Genomic DNA, 21,450 nt, shown 5'->3' on the forward strand with positions numbered 1-21,450 from the left:
ATAAGTGAATATTGTGTGGGTGGATAGCAGGACCCAAGTGTATTTATAATCTGATACAGTATGTTCTTAAAGAAATCGGGACAACCATTTCAAATTTGTTTTGTTGCAAAAGAACATTTCTTGCAGGTATTTCAACAGATGACCTTGTTCATTGTTTATTATTATTTCATATGTAACAAGATGAAAAATATAAACTGGGCTCAGTGCAAAACTGCAGCTAGTAAGTCACAACCAAAGCTCTTGTATACACACACACACACACACACACAAACATTTTACACATGCCCCTTTAAAATGCACATAAGTAGGTTCCAATTGACAACTGCCTATGTGTATTTTAAAGGGATAGACACTGAAAAGAAAAACACACAAGCAGACTTCTCATTTAAACACAGGTCATAGGAATTTGGCTTCTCAGTAATTTTAACTTATTTTTATTTTCTACATTTGTAATAACACCATTCAGCCAGAAGGTTCCCCATTAGATAAAATCACAGTTATGGAAACCTGAGTACAAGAAGTAAAATGAGAACTGGCCCTTTATTTTCATCAAAACCTGTGGGTTAATCAACATCGAAGTGTAAAATTCCAGTTTTGAAAGCTAAACAATTGCATGGCTCGCATGGTTGATTTTACCAACTTCTTTTTAGGTTTGTAAAAACCTTTGCAGCGACCCATTTAATTTACACCTCTTTTAAACTGAAGACGATCAGCTAGAAGATATAGGATGCAGTACCTCTGATCATTAAAAGCTCAACTCCTGACGCTGAAATCTGATATAAAAATGTACATGCATTACTTTCAATGCATTCCCTTACAGAACTGAAAACTGTGGTTTTACAAATCAGTAATTTAACTGACTGGCAAAGCTTTAGACCAAGTGTATTATATTTCTATGTGAACTGCTGCTGCTACTCACAGTAAGTGTCAAACTGACACTTAAGCTTATCATGCTGCCTCCTACGCAAGTACACAACATATAATGGTTAAACAATTGCTCCATACCCATTGGGATTCATCCCACACTGTCTGAGCTTGAACTGCCATCAGTGGTGTGGAACAGACCAGTCGTAAGGACAACAGGATGGCCATTGCAAAAAAACAACAACCACCACCGAACCAAAAACAAACCAAAAGGAGTTTATCCTCTGGACAACATCCAAAGAGGAATCTTCACCCAGTCCTGTGATCAGAATAAGATCCGGTGCTATAGAACATCAGGTCAGCAAAGTTGTTTTCACAGCGGTTTATCTGCTCCATGATCTCTTCCACCAGAACTTCTTGGGGAAAAGGAAAGTAGCCCAGTTCATACCATAATGCTGTAAAATGCAATGGGGGAGGAGGGGCAGGAGGGAGGGAGGGAGGGAGAGTACACACAAGACGACTCTGATTTGTACAGACAAGAATGACTTGCTGGGAACAGAGTTTCTGCACGCTCTTGCTTGTGAACTGAAGAAGAACGATAACCATGTCAAAGCTATTCATGAATCAATGTGTCATTTCAGAAAGGTGTTCTCCCATCAGAGTGAAGCTTCATTTGCCTTACTCCTGGGACAAGCAATGCAGCTGCACAATAAAACAACTCTGGAAAAAATAATTATTTTATAAAGCATGCCTCACGTTGATTTAATTTTAAAACCAAAGGAATTCTCTGTCAAAGCTAATATGTGTGTTATAGAGAAGCAAGGGGGGAGTGAAAGCAATTCATGCTTCTGCTACTTATGCCCTCATAAGCAATTATTTTGCAATCTGCAATAACCTGATTCAGGAAATGGATTTGCTTGGGTGTATTTTGAATTAAGTGTTGTTTTTCTTCTTCTCTGGCTCAGAATGTTAAATGATATTCTAAACATGCAGAGTTGGCATTTGGCTGGCCAGGCACTCAAAGCAAACTTACTCGGGTTAAATTCTAGTTGATTGCTGTGAACATACTTTTTTTTTTTTTTTACATTGACACCCACTCAAAGTAATAGTCACTAGATGTAGGACTGGCATCCCCAAACTTCGGCCCTCCAGATGTTTTGGACTACAATTCCCATCTTCTCTGACAACTGGTCCTGTTAGCTAGGGATCATGGGAGTTGTAGGCCAAAACATCTGGAGGGCCGCAGTTTGGGGATGCCTGATGTAGGACAAACAAAAATTACTTGTTTGCACAACTCATTCACTTAACATATACGGTAGATATGTTGATGGCCAGCAGCTTCATTTGAACACATTGTGGTTATGATTTTCTGCCATAGTGTTAACCACAGAGATTACACCTGCCACTTTTCTTGGTGTCAGAAGTGGCAGTACTACTAGTTGTGTAGCTACCTTTTCCAGCCAAGTCGACGGTGTTTCCAGGCCAGGGAACACCAACATGGTGCCCTCCAGATGTTGTCAGACCACAAAACTCCCGTCAACCCCAGCCTGCAAGACCACAGCAGATGGGATTTGTAACCTGACAGCATATGATTATTGTATTTTAATATTCTGTTGGAAGACGCCCAGAGTGGCTGGGGAAACCCAGCCAGATGGGTGGGGTATAAATAAAAAATTATCATTATCATTATCTGGAAGGTAAATAAAAAGGTAAAGGTAAATTATCCTTGGATGGTTAAGTCCAGTCAAACGCAACTATGTAGTTACAGCGCTCATCTCACTTGCAGGCCGAGGGAGCCAGCGCTTGTCCGCAAACAGCTTTCTGGGTCATATGGCCAGCATGACTAAACTGCTTCTGACGCAACAGAACACTGTGATGGAAACCAGAGCACATGGAAATGCCATTTACCTTCCCACCACAGCGGTACCTATTTATCTACCTGCACTGGCATGCTTTTGAACTGCTAGGTTGGCAGGAGCTGGGACAGAGCAACAGGAGCTCACTCCATAGCGGGGATTCAAACCACCGACCTTCCGATCAGCAAGCCCAAGAGGTCAGTGGTTTAGACCACAGTGCCACCCGCATCCCTATCTGGAAGGTACAACATTGGCTACTCCTAGACTCAACCCAGGGTGTGATCAGCTCCAGACCCAGGTCTAATAAGGAAATATATCTTTTGGATGCTCACTCCACCAGCTTCCAAACAATATAGGCCAGGAACAGAGAGCTCAAGCCCACAGACGTAATGTAGCTTTACTGAGAAGCCATGCCTCTCATCAGCCCTGCTCCATGCTCTCCTCTAGTGCTTCCGCCTGCCTGGAATGTATTATTGAACTGAAATAATGCCTGTTGTATACCTGGGTGGAAATATGGGGAAAGTGTGTTGCAGAAATTCTGACTGTTAACGTGCCTGGAATGCAATCTGGAGTACAAAGGTAAGAGTCCAAGAATCCCTGGAAAGGATGCATGCATTATATTTCCCTGCCGTTTCCTTTAGTCACCAGAATTTGCTGACCACTCTGGCTTCCTCAGTTGCCTGCGAAACTATTTACTCTATGCACTGCACTCCGTGTGAAAAATAGTTCCACACAGCTGCAGGGCTCCATCAAGGCTGCAGTGAAATTCATGGGAACTCCATCTGCAGCTCAGGGGGGCGGGGGGGAGAGAAGAGAGTAGTTCTAATAAAGTAGTCCAAGGCTGGCTGTGAAACCTGGGAACACGGAGTGACCTAACTAAGGCAACTTGGTTGCATGCTGAAGCTAAGAATCAGAGTGAAAAACAGGCCCTGGCATTTTGATAACAAAACCTGGGGATCTACCCAGACATAGATGCAGTCTGGATGCTTCTGTCTGGCTGGGAACATACAGGGCTGGAGGAGGAAGTAGAAGAGAAATTAGAATGGAATATGGCAAGTTTCCAAACCTCTCAGGTATTTGCACTTGGCAGGATGCACCTTGAACTGCAATGGAAAATATGCCAAAGTGTACAGAACTGCTATTCACATCTTTCCCTCCCATTTAAAGACACAGGGACTCAAAATGTTTCCTAACAAGGCTAGGTAACCCCTAGTGGTCACTGTCCTGGCAATTAAACTTTCAATGGCAAAGATTTTGTATTAAGAATGCTTCCCACCTCCTACAAAAATTGAAGGGCATGAGAATACCTCCATAGAGGCTGTCAACAAACAGGCATTACTGCTGCTCAATGGTTTTAAAAAGAACACCTGCAAGAAATGTGCAAAACTATTCAAACATATTGCACAACAGGTAGGTAGCCGTGTTGGTCTGAGTCGAAGCAAAATAAAAAAATTCCTTCAGTAGCACCTTAAAGACCAACTAAGTTTATATTTTGGTATGAGCTTTCGTGTGCATGCACACTTGTGTATCTGAAGAAGTGTGCATGCACACGAAAGCTCATACCAAAATATAAACTTAGTTGGTCTTTAAGGTGCTACTGAAGGAATTTTTTTATATTGCACAACAGTATGAGGGATGCTTTCGAAAAGCCAAACCAACATGATTTTAAGAAGTAGTACATGCCACATCATACCCGTTCTACATTTGTAAGAACTCAGTCATTTAGTGTGGCACTTTGGAACTCCCTGCCTATTGAAATCAAGCATGTGCCTTAGCTAAAAGCATTCTTGTTTAGACAAACCCACCCAGTTGCTTGGAAAGTTTAGGCAATTTTAACCTGATTTGTATTTTAATTTTTGAATGTTTCAGAACTATGGTTGTGAACTTTTCTTGATTTTACTGTTTTATCCTTCGTAAGCCACTTTGAGGTTTCTGACAATCAAGCAGTGTACAGTATAAATAAAGTATTGAGCACACATATTTAAACATGCATTTGTAGCTTTGGAATATTACTTGACAGGTGAATAAACCTCTGAGTTAATGGGTTGTATACAGACTCCAGTGGTGACCATTATAGACATATACTGTCAATAACAATTGTTGAGATCTTAAGAGTTATTTACAACCACATGGTACTCCCACTATAAATAAATTCTGCTTGACATGCATGCAACCTCTGAACACAACCTCTGCATGCAACCTCTGAATGGCATTACTGTGGCATGCTTTGTTGAATACATTCATAAACATAAGCTGATAGGCACTGTTAAAAATAATCCTGACATATTCCGCGTGGTAAATACTGTACACGGAGCCAGATACCACCAGAGACATTTGACTGCATCCGAGCACGTACATAATAATGCAAAATAATAATAATTAAATTTATAATTCTGATTTGGTGTGATATTAGCAATATTAACCCCTTTCACGTGATGCACACATACCTGTCCATCAATCCATTAGTGCCACAGCCCCAGAAGTGGTCTGTGATACTAGCCCCAACCCTCAACATTTGCTTGGGAGTGCAAGTCTGAAGGAAAATCTACGCATGTAGAACTCTAAGGGATATTGGAACCGTATGCAACCAGGCTTCCAGATTGCATGGAAGTCCACACATGTACAGTAGCACCTCGGCTTACATTACTCTTGGGTAACGTAAACTTCGGGTTGCAATAGCAGCAAACCCGGAAGTGTCCCCCCCCCCGTGCGCATGCGCAGAAGCGTTGTTCCGCAGCGTGCACATGCGCAAAAGCAGTCCCTCGTTGCGGAAACCTCGGGATCCGACCGGAGCTCTGGAACACATCCCATCCACAAACAGAGGTACCACTGTATTGCTTTAGACAACCATCCACAATGCACAGCTGTCGGGGCAGCATTGGAAAGCTGCACAAAGGGGGGGGGACACAGTCATTCTGCCCGTTACCTTATCCCTTGCACATGGTTAACACATGGAATGGAGGCTTACATCATGAAGTGCTCTGCTACTGTAAGTTATGTCCTGTTATAACAAAGGAAATGACAGTTTCCCGCCTTTCCAGGGACCTCATTCTGAAAAACGTGAAGCAGCAATGTGTTGATCTTCTCCAGGCACCCCCAAACTTCAGCCCTCCAGATGTTTTGGACTACAGTTCCCATCTTCCCCGACCACTGGTCCTGTTAGCTAGGGATCATGGGAGTTGTAGGCCAAAACATCTGGAGGGCCACAGTTTGGGGATGCCTGATCTTGTCCCTGCTCCCTTTGTGATATTCATAGAAGCATTTCCCCCCCTCATTCCCTCCTTTTCCCCATAAGTTCAACTATCTATTCTATTATTTTACATCAGGATGTAGGACAGGCACCCCCAAACTTCGGCCCTCCAGATGTTTTGGACTACAATTCCCATCATTCCTGACCACTGGTTCTCTTAGCTAGGGATAATGGGAGTTGTAGGCCAAAACATCTGGATGGCCACAGTTTGGGGATGCTTGTTTTACATCCTCATTATTTGGAACATGAAGTTATGCATCTGTAATATTGTTATGGACCCCAAATCCTAGGGAAAAAATGTTTTAAAGCAGAAATTGCCGTTGTTTCTGCTTGAAGATATTACCATAGATACATTGCACTAGAAAGAACAATCATTTTTATAGGGCACCGCTATCCCTTAAATACCATATTGGCCCAAATATAAGCCGCACCTGAATAGAAGCCACACCTTTAAAATGGATGGGGGGGGGAATAAAAAAAGAAAAATATGTACCCAAATATAAGCCACTCCATTCCTCGCTGCTCCTGGCTGCATAGTGGGCGGGGGGAGCCTTCCTCGCTCTCTCCTTTCCTGGCCTTGGGGGAGAGGACGAGGGACTATGCACGGGGCGGGTGGCGCTTTGCCACACTCCTGGTGCTGTTTGCCCCATGCTCCTGGCTGCATACCATAAGGTCGCAAATATAAGCTGCACATTTCATGGTCGGAATTTGGGGGGAAAGTGAGACTTATATTCAGGCCAATACGGTACCTTCCTGGAAATAGTATTTGGTTTTTTTTAATATCTGGAGGCCCACTTTTTTTTTGCAGGCAATTCAGTTCAGCTACATGCCACTTTAGCAAGCAGCCATAAGCCCTCCTGACCGCCATTCATTGCAACCTCAAAAGTGCCAAGTCCAGTAGAAGACCCTTTAGATCTGAGCATCTGTCACTCTGCTGGCAGACCCTTTAATGCTGTCAAAGCTTGGAGGGGGGGAGTCTAGCACATTCAAAGGAAAAGCTCTCTTAAGAAATCCTTATTAGAAAGTGAAATAAAGGCCTTTAGGTTGAAGCAATGGAGTACGACTCCTGTTCGCCAGAGACAATAAAATGCAATTAAAGCTAATTCCAATGTGCTATATTGCAATATTAAAGAGTTAAATAGTTCCTGCATTGGCAACTATAAAAAATTATCCTTTCTCAGTTTATCTTTTCTTTTAATAAGGTGCAAGGTGTATATTTGCAGGTTAAAACAAAAAATACAGAGTGAAAACTAACTGAAATGGAAGACTAATTTAAATACTGTATGTAAAAGAATCCCTGCTACTAGAAATGAAATACTTTACAGTACAACAATGGACACAATACTGCTCTTTGTATACAGAGCAGGGTATACGTGTACAAACACAAGCTGGGAACCGATGCAGATGATTTAGTATCAGTTATGTGCTGCGCTCTACCAGCACATAACATTTGCTTGGGAGTGCAAGTCTGAAGGAAAATCTACGCATGTAGAACTCTAAGGGATATTGGAACCGTATGCAACCAGGCTTCCAGATTGCATGGAAGTCCACACATGTACAGTAGCACCTCGGCTTACATTACTCTTGGGTAACGTAAACTTCGGGTTGCAATAGCAGCAAACCCGGAAGTGCCCCCCCCCGTGCGCATGCGCAGAAGCGTTGTTCCGCAGCGTGCACATGCGCAAAAGCAGTCCCTCGTTGCGGAAACCTCGGGATCCGACCGGAGCTCTGGAACACATCCCATCCACAAACAGAGGTACCACTGTATTGCTTTAGACAACCATCCACAATGCACAGCTGTCGGGGCAGCATTGGAAAGCTGCACAAAGGGGGGGGGGACACAGTCATTCTGCCCGTTACCTTATCCCTTGCACATGGTTAACACATGGAATGGAGGCTTACATCATGAAGTGCTCTGCTACTGTAAGTTATGTCCCGTTATAACAAAGGAAATGACAGTTTCCCGCCTTTCCAGGGACCTCATTCTGAAAAACGTGAAGCAGCAATGTGTTGATCTTCTCCAGGCACCCCCAAACTTCAGCCCTCCAGATGTTTTGGACTACAGTTCCCATCTTCCCCGACCACTGGTCCTGTTAGCTAGGGATCATGGGAGTTGTAGGCCAAAACATCTGGAGGGCCACAGTTTGGGGATGCCTGATCTTGTCCCTGCTCCCTTTGTGATATTCATAGAAGCATTTCCCCCCCCTCATTCCCTCCTTTTCCCCATAAGTTCAACTATCTATTCTATTATTTTACATCAGGATGTAGGACAGGCACCCCCAAACTTCGGCCCCTCCAGATGTTTTGGACTACAATTCCCATCATTCCTGACCACTGGTTCTCTTAGCTAGGGATAATGGGAGTTGTAGGCCAAAACATCTGGATGGCCACAGTTTGGGGATGCTTGTTTTACATCCTCATTATTTGGAACATGAAGTTATGCATCTGTAATATTGTTATGGACCCCAAATCCTAGGGAAAAAATGTTTTAAAGCAGAAATTGCCGTTGTTTCTGCTTGAAGATATTACCATAGATACATTGCACTAGAAAGAACAATCATTTTTATAGGGCACCGCTATCCCTTAAATACCATATTGGCCCAAATATAAGCCGCACCTGAATAGAAGCCACACCTTTAAAATGGATGGGGGGGGGGAATAAAAAAAGAAAAATATGTACCCAAATATAAGCCACTCCATTCCTCGCTGCTCCTGGCTGCATAGTGGGCGGGGGGAGCCTTCCTCGCTCTCTCCTTTCCTGGCCTTGGGGGAGAGGACGAGGGACTATGCACGGGGCGGGTGGCGCTTTGCCACACTCCTGGTGCTGTTTGCCCCATGCTCCTGGCTGCATACCATAAGGTCGCAAATATAAGCTGCACATTTCATGGTCGGAATTTGGGGGGAAAGTGAGACTTATATTCAGGCCAATACGGTACCTTCCTGGAAATAGTATTTGGTTTTTTTTAATATCTGGAGGCCCACTTTTTTTTTGCAGGCAATTCAGTTCAGCTACATGCCACTTTAGCAAGCAGCCATAAGCCCTCCTGACCGCCATTCATTGCAACCTCAAAAGTGCCAAGTCCAGTAGAAGACCCTTTAGATCTGAGCATCTGTCACTCTGCTGGCAGACCCTTTAATGCTGTCAAAGCTTGGAGGGGGGAGTCTAGCACATTCAAAGGAAAAGCTCTCTTAAGAAATCCTTATTAGAAAGTGAAATAAAGGCCTTTAGGTTGAAGCAATGGAGTACGACTCCTGTTCGCCAGAGACAATAAAATGCAATTAAAGCTAATTCCAATGTGCTATATTGCAATATTAAAGAGTTAAATAGTTCCTGCATTGGCAACTATAAAAAATTATCCTTTCTCAGTTTATCTTTTCTTTTAATAAGGTGCAAGGTGTATATTTGCAGGTTAAAACAAAAAATACAGAGTGAAAACTAACTGAAATGGAAGACTAATTTAAATACTGTATGTAAAAGAATCCCTGCTACTAGAAATGAAATACTTTACAGTACAACAATGGACACAATACTGCTCTTTGTATACAGAGCAGGGTATACGTGTACAAACACAAGCTGGGAACCGATGCAGATGATTTAGTATCAGTTATGTGCTGCGCTCTACCAGCATAGCTGCCAAGTTTTCGCTTTTCTCGCGAGGAAGCCTATTCAGCATAAGGGAAAATCCCTGTAAAAAAGGGATAACTTGGCAGCTATGTCTACCAGATCCAATAAGCATTCTGGCAGTCACATTCTGGACCAATTGAAGAAGCTTCTGAACTGGTGACTTCAAAGGGGAGTCCCATGTAAGACTGCACTGCAATCATTCAATGTTATCTGTTTTAAATGAGACGAGCACTCAGAATCAGGGCATAAGTCACCCACAATCCGGACATTCAAAGGCTCCTAACACATCTGGCATGTAATGTTGAGCTACTTTCATCTCAGATGTTGAGCCACCGACATCTCAAAACAGTTATGAAGCTCTCAAGTTCTGTAACAGGAAACGCCTGTGCTTCCCACCTTTGACAATTGGAGCGAAGTGAGGAGCTGCCCCCCAGAGGGACTTATCCCCACCCCACCCCAATTTAATAGCAGGTGACAGCTCTAAAGGAGGCACAGGGCCTCTGCCTCCTTGCCTAACACTAAAATGTTAGCTGGAAATGAAACTCTCTTTGCCTATCTAGCCCCATAATAAACCACCCTGAAATGAAAAAGGTGGCAGGTCTGTTGCTGACAACAACAAACAACAACAACAACAACAACAACAACAACAACAACAACAACATCTCACTTAGTCCACTTTTGCCCACTCACAATTTCTTTCAAATTTGTACAGTCCCAAATTGGCAGACTCTGGCCTGTTTCTGACATACAGTAATGTTCTGTGTTCACACAGAGACTTGTAAAATCACACAGTGACAGTGCTAACTCATGGAAGCATCATATGAAGACTGACATAGTTCCAAAGCAGGCTTATGTGTAGAATCCTACATTCAGGTCCTGAGCATGGACCTGGGTGAATGTCAACACCTAATAACACCTCCATGTGGAGGCTTGTGAGTGGCTGTTTAAAAAAACAAACTTCTTTTAAGACACAGTGGTGCCCTTCATGACACCAAACTTGGCCGTCTGTCCAAATAATGTTAACCTACATGTACACACTAGAAAAGGAAATACTCAAATTACAGATACAAGTTCAGAATTACTCAACAAAATTACTTTATCCAGCGTAATGCACGCTTACCTTATTTCACTGCGCAATGGTCGCATTTTTCATGCCGATTTTTCCTTTCCGAAAAGGGAGGTGCGACCACTACGCGGTGAATTACGGGACAGAGGTGGAGGAAAGGGTTGCAGACGGGGTGGTCGCTTGCCCACCGATTCTCCTTCTAGGCTCCTCAGGGAGCCTCAGGTGAGTGGCAGCAGCAGCAGCAGCAGCAGCAACCTGGGTCTGGTTTTGCCTCATGGCGAAGGCAAACTGCGCCGCAGCCAAGCTGCTTCCTTGTTTCTTGACTCTGTGCAACCCAAGGCAGCAGCAATAGCAGCAATGGCCTGGGCCTGGCTTCGTTTCACCTTGCCTCGCCAGCTACCTCGGCTCAGGACTAAGCCAACGAGGGGCCAGACTCTGGCCCTTGCCGCCTCAGGAGCCCCCCCCCCCCCTGCCGACCCCCAGCTCACCTCAGAATTACCCCTGCGACTATTATGCAGGGAATGCTCTGGTACCAATGCTTTGGGGTCCAAAAAAGGGGGTGCAGCCATTTTGCAGTGGTGAAATACTGTATGGGTAAACTGGGAGGCTTAGCGACTGTAAACATAGCTCGGTGGGGGGTACCTCTGACTATACATGGTATCGAGTTCATGATGTGATGGCTGTTTAAACAAGTAAAACTATTGCGCTGGTGTGGTAAAGCTGGGCATTAAAAACTTGAGTCAGCTTATTAAAAGGGTCATGGAAATATCTAGAAAGTGGTCGATTTGGCCATGGAAAGGATAAGCAGCCAGAGGAGACCTGGCCTGGAAAAAACTTCAGAATGAAAACTATCTGGACATCCAAGATGGAAAATAATACATAAGGTTGAGTGTTAAGAGTAATGACAAAGAAGCGTTTTTGACTGGAGGCTAGTTTGTTTTCATGGTTACCACATGCACAGTGCAAAAAAAAAAGTGAACTAGGTTTACAAACTGAGGAGCAACAATGAAAAAGCACTTCTAAAGAAGTACAGAAGGAAAAAGTGACAGAGGACAACAGAAGATCTATACTGGTGGTATGAAACTTGCATCTTCAGGTTTTAAAGGCAGCTGCAATGTCCTCCAGCATATCGTTTGAATATGCTAATCTGCATAATTATGCATATTGAAGACTCTCCACTAGTGGAAAGAAGCCTTAAAAACAAAGAGGGGGAGAGGGGTCAGTTTAATACCTGTCTAATGGAAATCCTAATAAATATATTGATTGTTAAAAGAAGATGACAATACTTGCCAGATGGATGAGATCAATAATTTACTCTAGAATGTGAGCACTTTTGGCCACATTCCAACCACCCTACTGTTTGTGCTTGTCAGCAGCGTAAGACAAACAGATTATAAAGCAAGTGGCATTGTCTTCCCCCCCCAAAAAAAACCTTAAAAACAATATCAGCTACCAGCTTCTTAAGCTAGCAATAGTGCTTGCTCTTAACAGGATGACTCCCACCTAATTCTCTAACAGTGAATTGGGCTGCAGGCCTTGCTGAATTGCCAACCAGAACCAGAAAATATGTAGATATGATAGAATCATAGCTGCCAAGTTATCCCTTATTTTAAGGGATTTTCCATTATGCTGAATAGGCTTCCTCGCGAGAAAAGGGAAAACTTGGCAGCTATGGATAGAATGTTTCAGAAAAAACCCACTAAATAATAAAAAAAGAAATATTTATCATGCACATTTTACATTTTTGAAGACAGTGCAGTGGTACCTTGGGTTATGTGATGGCCTGGGATTCAGGCTCGGACTCGGAACTGGAGGAGGCTCAGTCCGTACCGGATCCTCTGCCTGGGACATCGGCTGAACCTAGTCTGGGGCCTGTTCCTGAAGAGCCTCAGTCTGCTAAGGTTCCCTGCAACAAGCACCAGCTGGGCCGAATCAGGGGCCTGAGCCTGTCCTGGCTCCAGGTGCTGAGAATACCTCATTGCTGACAGCTGACCCACTACCGGCTGGCTCAGGAGAGGCTGAGGAGGCTCCTGGGTCCAGTAACCCTCCGGCATCTCCCAAGCTGCAGAGACTCAGGTCTGAGAGGAGGAGAGACCTGAGTACTCGCAGGAGGAGTGCTCACCTTCAGGTGAGTCATTGGGGGATCGGGACCGGCCATTACCTTGTCAGAGATAAAAGGCGGTCAGACCTTGCCCCAGGTTGCGGGAGTAACATTGCTGCTTGCCAGATCCCACCTGTGTTCCTGCTCCTGACCTCGCCTAGTTTCCTGCCCTGCACCCTGCCTTGGCTTCATCGGACTGACCCCTTATTGATTCCTTAGACTTCAGACAGGCCCTGGACCTCACCTCTCGGATTACCCTTGGACCAGCACAGGTTACAGACGCTTCAGGTTACAGACTCCACTAACCCAGAAATAGTACCTCGGGTTAAGAACTTTGCTTCAGGATAAGAACAGAAATTGTGCGGTAGCGGCGCGGCTGCAGTGGGAGGCCCCATTAGCTAAAGTGGTAATGCAGGTTAAGAACAGTTTCGGGTTAAGAACGGACCTCCAGAACGAATTAAGTTCTTAACCCGAGGTACCACTGTATATACAACAATGTTGCAGTGATATTGTAGCTGAGCTGTTCTTAAATCGTAACTGAGTTGTTCGTAACACATAAAACAATCAATAAAACTTAAGAACAATTTCAGTGCGTGAATTATGTTGCACATAATTTATGTTCCATATTCCCACATTTGCAAAGTACAATATGGATTTATTTATTTTTACACAGATATGGAAATGTGGCTCAGAGAATGGAAGTTGCTAAAAGTCATTCAGAGATTTCATGAAAATTATCAGGCTTTGGAAGAAAAGTCCAAATACTGTCCACGGGGCCACACTGTCGCATCTCCACATACCACAAGTAAAATCTAGTATCTTAAAAGCCTTTTAAATTATGTTTGTGTGTGTGCTCACACAAACACAGAAACAAACAGACACTGAGCAATGTCGGTTTACTGCAATTCTAGGGAACTAGGTGATCTAGAAGCCCAACACACTTATTTCTAAGTAACGACATAGGACAGTTCAAAGCAAACTAACAATGCTTCACAATCACCGGGACTTTAAAGTGCTTAACTTTGGTTGTATTTTTGCTCATTAGAAATGTGAAGGCCCAGGGAAAAAATTGAGGGGGAACTGGCTGGTCACTGTGAGAACTGGATGCTGGAATAAGTGGGTCATTGGCCTGATCCTGCATGCTCACCTTCTTTTCTCATGTGGGTCCAACACCCTGCCACCACTATCCCCGCGCAAACATTCCCCCTTAAAAAAAGCTCAAGGTGTTTAACTTGAGCTAGAAATTCATAAGCATTGGCACCAATTGTATCTGAGGGCAGGAAGTTCCAAAGCTAGGGTGCCACCACTAAGAAAGCCCTTGCTGCCAGTCCACCACAGTGAAAGTCACCACCACCAAGACAGCCTCCCTGGCTGATCTTAACACACAGGCTGGCCCACAGTGGACCAGGTATTCTATCAGGTGGAGCCACCTGGGACCACTCAGCTTCCATCCCAACAGTGTTGGTGCCACCAGACATCCGTGTTGGGGGGTGGGTGTTTGCCTGGCAGCTGAAGTGCTACAGGAAGCAGAAGTGGCAGGCAACCAGGCAGGATAGGCAGCAGTGTGTTGGCCTCAGCAGCAATCAAGCGCTTACCCCAGACCTTTAGCCAGCATCAAGCAAATATGAATGACTTACAGAATGCATGTAGAATCGTGGAAGGATACCACCCAAAACACACACACAACCCAACGATTCTTTGAAGATCTGGTTTCTAGCTCTTACTGCTGCTAAAGTTTCAAAGTCTGAGACAAGTGCCTACTAAGGCCAAGAAATAAGATGGTATTGGAGCACAGATGTATTTCACATTCCAAGGTCCTAAGTCCTGTTCCTCTGTCACTATGACTACTACAAAATATACAGGGACCATGAGCCAGATGTTCATTACTATAAATAAAACACTGGTGATTTAAAATGCAGCACTAAAAATCTGAGTAAACCATGTATACAAAACGGCACACCCTGAAACAGAGGGTTAAAAAGTACAGAAATCATAGTATTTCAACTTTGAAATTTCCTTCCAATAAAAACTGGAGTTTGGTGGAGGAACAGCAATGGCCTTCAACATAAATATGCCCTTGACCTTCCATTTCTACATGAAGGTTTAAAAACATCCTCACTCCACAACTTATTTATTATCAACTTCTAACGCCAGTAGGCTGGTCATAGGATTCAGTTCATGTGATTCTTTTCTGTCAAAATTAGGGGCAGTTAGATTGAATGGATTACCTGGTTTACAAAAGATGTTATCTGAATGGTGGAAGGGAGGAGGGGCTAGCTCACTTCATCAGGTAAGGAGGGTGCCAGCCCCAGTTAATGTATGAACTGGGTCCAAGTCAAAAGAGAAAGCTCTCCTGCCGTAATTCAGCTGGCCACAGAGAGACCCGAGTTCAGCAATGTGTTTTATCTAGAGTGTAAGAATGGGACTGAGGGGGCCCAGATTCAAATTTCCCACTAGGCCATGAAGCTCTCGATGGATGATATTGGACACTACGTTAGTACGTCTCACACTTACCAACCTTGCAGGGTTGTAGTGAAGGTGAAACGATGGAAAGAGAACCGTGAACTTCACTTTCAATTAATATTAAATTAAAATCAATCATTATCACCACTGACGATCGCTAGGTGACTCTGGGCCACTAATGATCTCTAAGCCTACTTCTGAGTTAGGCCTCTTCAAAGTTAATTGCAGGAATAATCCCTAGTTACACCATCCTGAACTTCTTTAGAGGAAGGGCGCGGGATATAAAATGTAAGGAACAAAACCACGGATAGAACAAAAACAGTGAAGCAGCAACCCAAAAGACACACGGAATAAAAACCAGGAACACCTATATTACAGTGCTCTTTAACTTCATGAAGGATTTATCACCTCCAGATTATTGTGCAGAAATCTCTTTAGAAAATATGCTGTATGATGACTTGGACTGCAAGGTAATCTCGATTTGAGTCTTTTATGAAGTCACACCTATATGACTGGATTTTTTTGTGTTTACCTCTGTCACTTGCCCAGTCATATTATAAACCACAGCCCCAGAGTTTATACATGCCAAGATCCACCCATATGACCCAGTTCCGCCCTTCCCTCTTGGGCGTGTGGATTGCTGGCCTCTCCCACTCCTGGTGGGGCATTTATTATGCAGGTGAATGCTTTCCATAAGTGACCCAAAGGACTGAGAATTGAAGGAAGACTCAAGTAAACAGAGAGACCCAGAAGACTGTCACACCTGAAATTCCTAGAGGCCCTATTTTCCATGGCTGATTTGAACTAGGATTAAACATTTCATACATACAAAGATCAGCACTGGACCTTTCAGCACTCACATTCCATTTCTGCTTGAACATACACTACTTTGTGGCGGGCTCAACGACATGAACTGTAGATGAAGTTCCCCTTCATTCATCACAGGAAGTCTGTTGTCTAAGAAAACTCAAGTGTCTAAAAGCTTAGCTGAACTGTCCTCTTTAAAACACAGAAAGAAAGAAAAATCAGCGCTTTGTTCTAAATTTTAAAAGGCAGTTTCCTTTTTTACACTCAGCTATTGGACCTCTCCCCACCAACACTTCATTATCAGCCAGATAATTATTTGATGTGAATATTTGCAAGTCTCAAAGTGACCTAATTTATACCACCTTAGAAAAACATTAGTAATGGCCTACCGTAGTAAACATGTTGTGGATCCCGACAGGCAGTAAAATCCTCTACCCGAAAGTTATTCCCAGGAATGTAGGTACAGTCATACCTCGGGTTACGTTTGCTTTGGGTTACGTATTTTCGGGTTGTGTACCACGCAAACCTGGAAGTATTTTTTGCCGTGTGCGCGGTCTGCGCATGCGCAGAAGCGTTCTGCACAGTTCGCGCGTGTGTAGAAGTGCGCTTTCACGGTTGTTCGGGTTATGTACTTTTTGGGTTATGAACCACACCCCGGAACGAATCAGGTACGTAACCCGAGGTACCACTGTATACCCAAGGCTGTTTTTCACCTGGAACTCAGTTCCAACACCTCTCAAGTGGGCGCCATTGCCATTATAAGAGAACAAGGGAGGTGTTCATGGTGAGTTCCGGCACCTCTATTTCTAGAAAAATAGCACTGGGTAGACTTGATATAGAATTGTAGCCTCTATGTTAATTGAGCTTAGGACCCGTGGAATCAATGGTACATGTCAAGTCCTAATTTCAATGGAAACCAAGTTCAACTAACTACCATAAGTCTGGATCCAGTCCAATATATTAGTTAGGTAAAGGGGACCCCTGACCATTAGGTCCAGTCGTGACCGACTCTGGGGTTGCGTGCTCATCTCGCATTATTGGCCGAGGGAGCCGGCGTATAGCTTCCAGGTCATGGGGCCAGCATGACAAAGCCGCTTCTGACAAACCAGAGCAGCACATGGAAACGCCGTTTACCTTCCCGCTGTAGCGGTTCCTATTTATCTACTTGCATTTTGGCGTGCTTTCGAACTGCTAGGTTGGCAGGAGCTGGGACCAAGCAACGGGAGCTCACCCCGTCACAGGGATTCGAACCGCCGACCTTCTGATCAGCAAGCCCTAGGCTCAGTGGTTTAACCACAGCGCCACCTGGGTCCCAATATATTAGTTACCCCCCCCCCAAAAAAAATGCTTAGTTTTAAAAACGAGAAGTGCAGCACTCGGCTCGTGCTTGGATGCCATCATGAAAGCTAAAATGGGACCTCTGTGTTCAAAGGCAGTGTATCTTCTGCATAACATTTGATGCAAAGAAAACAAGCAGAGAAAAGTTGTTTCCTTCATGGCTTCATGGTTTCCTTCAGGCTTCCTGGAAGCTTCTGGCTGGCCACAGTGGGAAACAGTATATAGTGGTACCTCTACTTACGAATTTAATTTGTTCCAAACACACATTTGTAAGTCGAAAAAAATTGTAAGTCGAATCCCATAGGAATGCATTGGGAGAAAAAATTCGTAAGTCGAAGCAACCCTATCTAAAAATTCGTAAGTAGAAAAAACTCCTATCTGAACAGCATCCAAGATGGCAGACGGAGCTCCATTCGTAAGTAGACTTATTCGTAAGTAGAGGTACCACTGTACTGGTCCAGGCAGACTTTTGGTCTGATTCAGCATAGCTCTTCTAAAGTCCTTCTGATGACTCTGATTACTTGCCATGGGCAAAGAGGAATAGTTCCTTGCACAAACAAGTCAAGCTACTGAAGCTCTTGTCACTGAAGCTTGTCAAAGCAGCTGGGGCTGAGATGACTTGGTTGGGCCTGCCTTGAGTAGCTTCTGTCCCCCACCCACTCCAACTTCAAGGGACTCTCACAGCCAATGAAAATGATGCTTAAGTTGTGGTGGCCGCACTGAAGTAAGAACGCCCGCTTGCTTAGCACCCCATCAACATGAGCAAGAAGAGTCCTTTCCATTATTTCTAAAGCGGCAGCTGGGGTTGCCAACCTCTTTGAGCCCATAAGTACATCTGGAATTTTGAGAGTCACCCCAGGGTCACTCCCCTTCCACCCCACAGACAGAAAGGAAGTACACCCACACATACTTAGGTCCTGTGTAAAAGTCAGATCCAGCTGAACTAAATTTGATCCTTTCGAATTTGCATGCTTCTACATAGCCCCGCCCCACCGTCATATTAAAGTATACATTGGTAGACTGCATAGTAAGAAGATCCCATGATTGCCAAAGAAATATTGATCCATGATACAGATCCTTGTGCCAGCAAAGCCAGCTACAAATCACAAAATTCGAGTTCTGCATGAGATGACCTATGATTTGATGGTCCTTTTGCAAGGATCCCTGTTAAAAATTATGAGGCTCCATAAATATCCATGTCTCAGATTCGTGTTCTTGAACCAGATCAATGGAGTCAACATGGATATATGATCCAATAGCTGATGGTAGATGGGGTAGAAGGATCCTGTTCTATAGGTTTTTTAAGCGTTCTATAGGAAGGATCCTGTAAAAAGATTGTGCCATTTCAGGAGGATCTGCTTTACTGGATCCAACTAATGCACATGCGTACACAAACCTGTACACCTTCTCCCTGGGCTCCATTCTCTTTCTCTCTCCTGTCTCTTGCACCCCACTTTGTCCTCTATCACAGTTTTCCCTCCTTCCTTCCCCTTCTTTCCCTTCTGCCCCCTCTCTCACTCCAGGTTCTGTTCAGATGCTCAAATGCCAATCTGAGCCTTGAAAACACATAAAAACTGAAACAGGAAGTGGGAGAGAGCAGCCCCTCCCACTTCATTTCCATTTTTCAAGAGCAGGAAAAAGAAAAGCCACCTTCTCTACTTCATGATAGCAGGAGTAGTCGGGAGGGGACCTCAGATGCTTTGTGGACACCACAGGAAGCCCTGAAGGCTGACACTGTGCCCATGGGTACGACATTGCTAACCCAAGATGTATAAAACCAAGGGCAGAGTGGTTATCCTGGAAGTTGAGTCAAGGGGGAAATGGGGTTGGCGGCTAAAGAATCAGTCCTGCCTACTCGCCACTGCTGAACAATTGGAAAGGGTTTGGAGAGGGAGGGGCAGATGATGATGATAGTTTTTAAGAAACAAACAGAAAACAATACATGCTTCAAGGACTTTTCTTTTGGCATAAGGAAGTAAATCTTCACTAAAGTTGGTAATACCGTACTCCAGTCCCCAGAAGCACATAATTCAGTTCCTGGCTTGGATAAAGGAAGCCACTCTTCAGGGCACACTGCCAACCTTGCCAGGATCACACTGGAATACCTGATTCCACCTACTCTCATACTACTTCACATGGGACAGATAACTGCAGTTCCCACCCATCATCTCTCTCTCTCTCACACACACACGCACACGCACACACCATTCCCCAGCACATAACACTCCCTCCTCCTTTCATGACATTCAGCCCTTCCATGCCCTTTCTCAGGGTCCTGTTCCCCACTTTATGATGCAGAGTTCTTCCTTCCAGTAATTTGTCCTTTATTCTGAGGCAGAAGCAAAGTCAAGTTTCCCAATACTGAATTTCAGAGCCTAAAAATAGGGGGGAAAACTGCAGTTTTCTTGAAACCAAAATTGTGCTAGTTCCAGCTACTAACTGAAACTCACATAAACAAGTTTACCTTGCTTATGTTTAGGTTATTTACGTTCTAAGCAATGTCAAACTCCTATACCCAAACATCTGTATGATCAAAGCTTTTCCCTGTACAAAAAGGAATACAGTATATAATAATGTTGATATATATCCCTGAATAATGTTAATATATATCCCTGAAAGACGCCTATGTAACAACTATAGTTCTAATGCAAATGCTTGCTTTTAAATCAGTCTATTCCTTCAGCATCTCTAATCCTGTCTTGAACTGAACTGCCTCTTACTTTGCTGCATCCTTTACTGCAATCTGTCCTGTCAAGCATTTGCAAAAAGCAGTTCCCAGTAACCAATTCAGTAGCTAAACTAAAGTTAAATACAGCAGTAAAGCAATCATTTTACATAGGACACAGCTGATTGTCCTTCACTAAATATTATGGCATATTATACAGCATAGGAGATGGAAGGGGGAGGGGGGAGGGGGAACAAGGGACAAGGGTTTTGTTTGTGCCTATTGCACAGTATTTCCCCCCTCTTCATAAACAACTAAATATAATGGACAAACCTGACCACTCCAAGCGCAATACAGGTTACATATCAAACTCCAGTTGTGGTTGATCATGCAGTCTAAAAGCCTGAACTGGGCCATGAAAGCCTATAGCATAGGCTGCATCTCTTCTCTGACTCAGCTTTTGCCCGTGTAGTACTAGATCTGTGAGCTATGCAGTCAAGAGATTCAGGGAAGAGGACCTTTCTCTCCCTCCCGCATCTGCCTAGTCAGCAAGACAGCTGACTGCAGAGTGCACTTAAAAATGCAGGTAGGTGGTGCCAAAGTAGGAAAGGGAGAATGGGAAATCCCTGAATATTTTAGGATCATTTGCAACAGCATGTATTCTATGCAGCCTGCTACTCCCTGTGTTCTTTGCTGCAAATTAAGGATATTACAGGAGAACTCAATGCAATGTTAAAGCTGCAATTTCGTGCAAACTTAACTTGGATATAAAATTCCAGTCAACTCAAGTGTGGCGATTTCAAACAAACACCACCTAAGATCATGATGTATATTTTAAATTAAATCAACTGTAGACTGCTTTCATAAATTCTGAATTCTCAAACTATTAGGACTCAAAACACTCCAGTCGAAAGCACTATGTAAATGCTAAGTATTATTATTATTATTAATAATAATATTATTATCCCCAGTAGTTCTGCAAATATCCATGCAAAAACCTCCAGTTAAACGACATGTACAGATGGAGAGATGAACCTTTTGAAGGGTAATAAAAAATGTTACTCTTCCCAGTCAACAACAGTATAAAAGTGAAAACTGCAAGAGAGAAAATGTGAGAAGGGAAAGATATTGTGAATGAGGCAAGAGAAAGACTAAATAAAGGGAAGGGAGTAGTTCAACTGGGATCGTGTTTCAGTGCAATTCCTCCCCCCCCCCCTTCAAAACTACATAAACTGAAAACATGTGATTTTCCTCAAGGATCTTATAGGAAAGACAGTTCTGGTTATCTAGTAATGAATAATGCCCGAGAACCGTAAAGCTAACACTGGACTTGTTGCCTGCCTATTCTGGTTTCCCTTCACGACCACAAAGTTAGGAATAAATATGATCATCTGACCTGGGAAATACAACTCATG

General features: G+C 43.7%; 1 protein-coding gene across 5 annotated transcripts in view; it reads right to left on the bottom strand.

The window, feature by feature from the left end:
• The window catches only part of ARHGAP21 (Rho GTPase activating protein 21), a 107,139-nt gene that overhangs the window by 60,356 nt on the left and 25,333 nt on the right, over positions 1-21,450 (bottom strand). The window contains exon 1 of one of the 5 annotated variants that reach the window (XM_088654010.1): positions 20,369-20,528. The exons of the other annotated variants lie outside the window; for them this stretch is intronic. Coding sequence (XP_088510136.1) covers positions 20,369-20,452 — 84 coding nt within the window. The 5' untranslated portion in view covers positions 20,453-20,528. Of the gene's footprint in view, positions 1-20,368; positions 20,529-21,450 lie in introns of those variants that run through there. 5 annotated transcript variants of the gene reach the window in all.

Source organism: Zootoca vivipara, chromosome 11 (assembly GCF_965207765.1).
Source record: "Zootoca vivipara chromosome 11, rZooViv2.hap1.1, whole genome shotgun sequence".
Taxonomy (NCBI): Eukaryota; Metazoa; Chordata; class Lepidosauria; order Squamata; family Lacertidae; genus Zootoca; species Zootoca vivipara.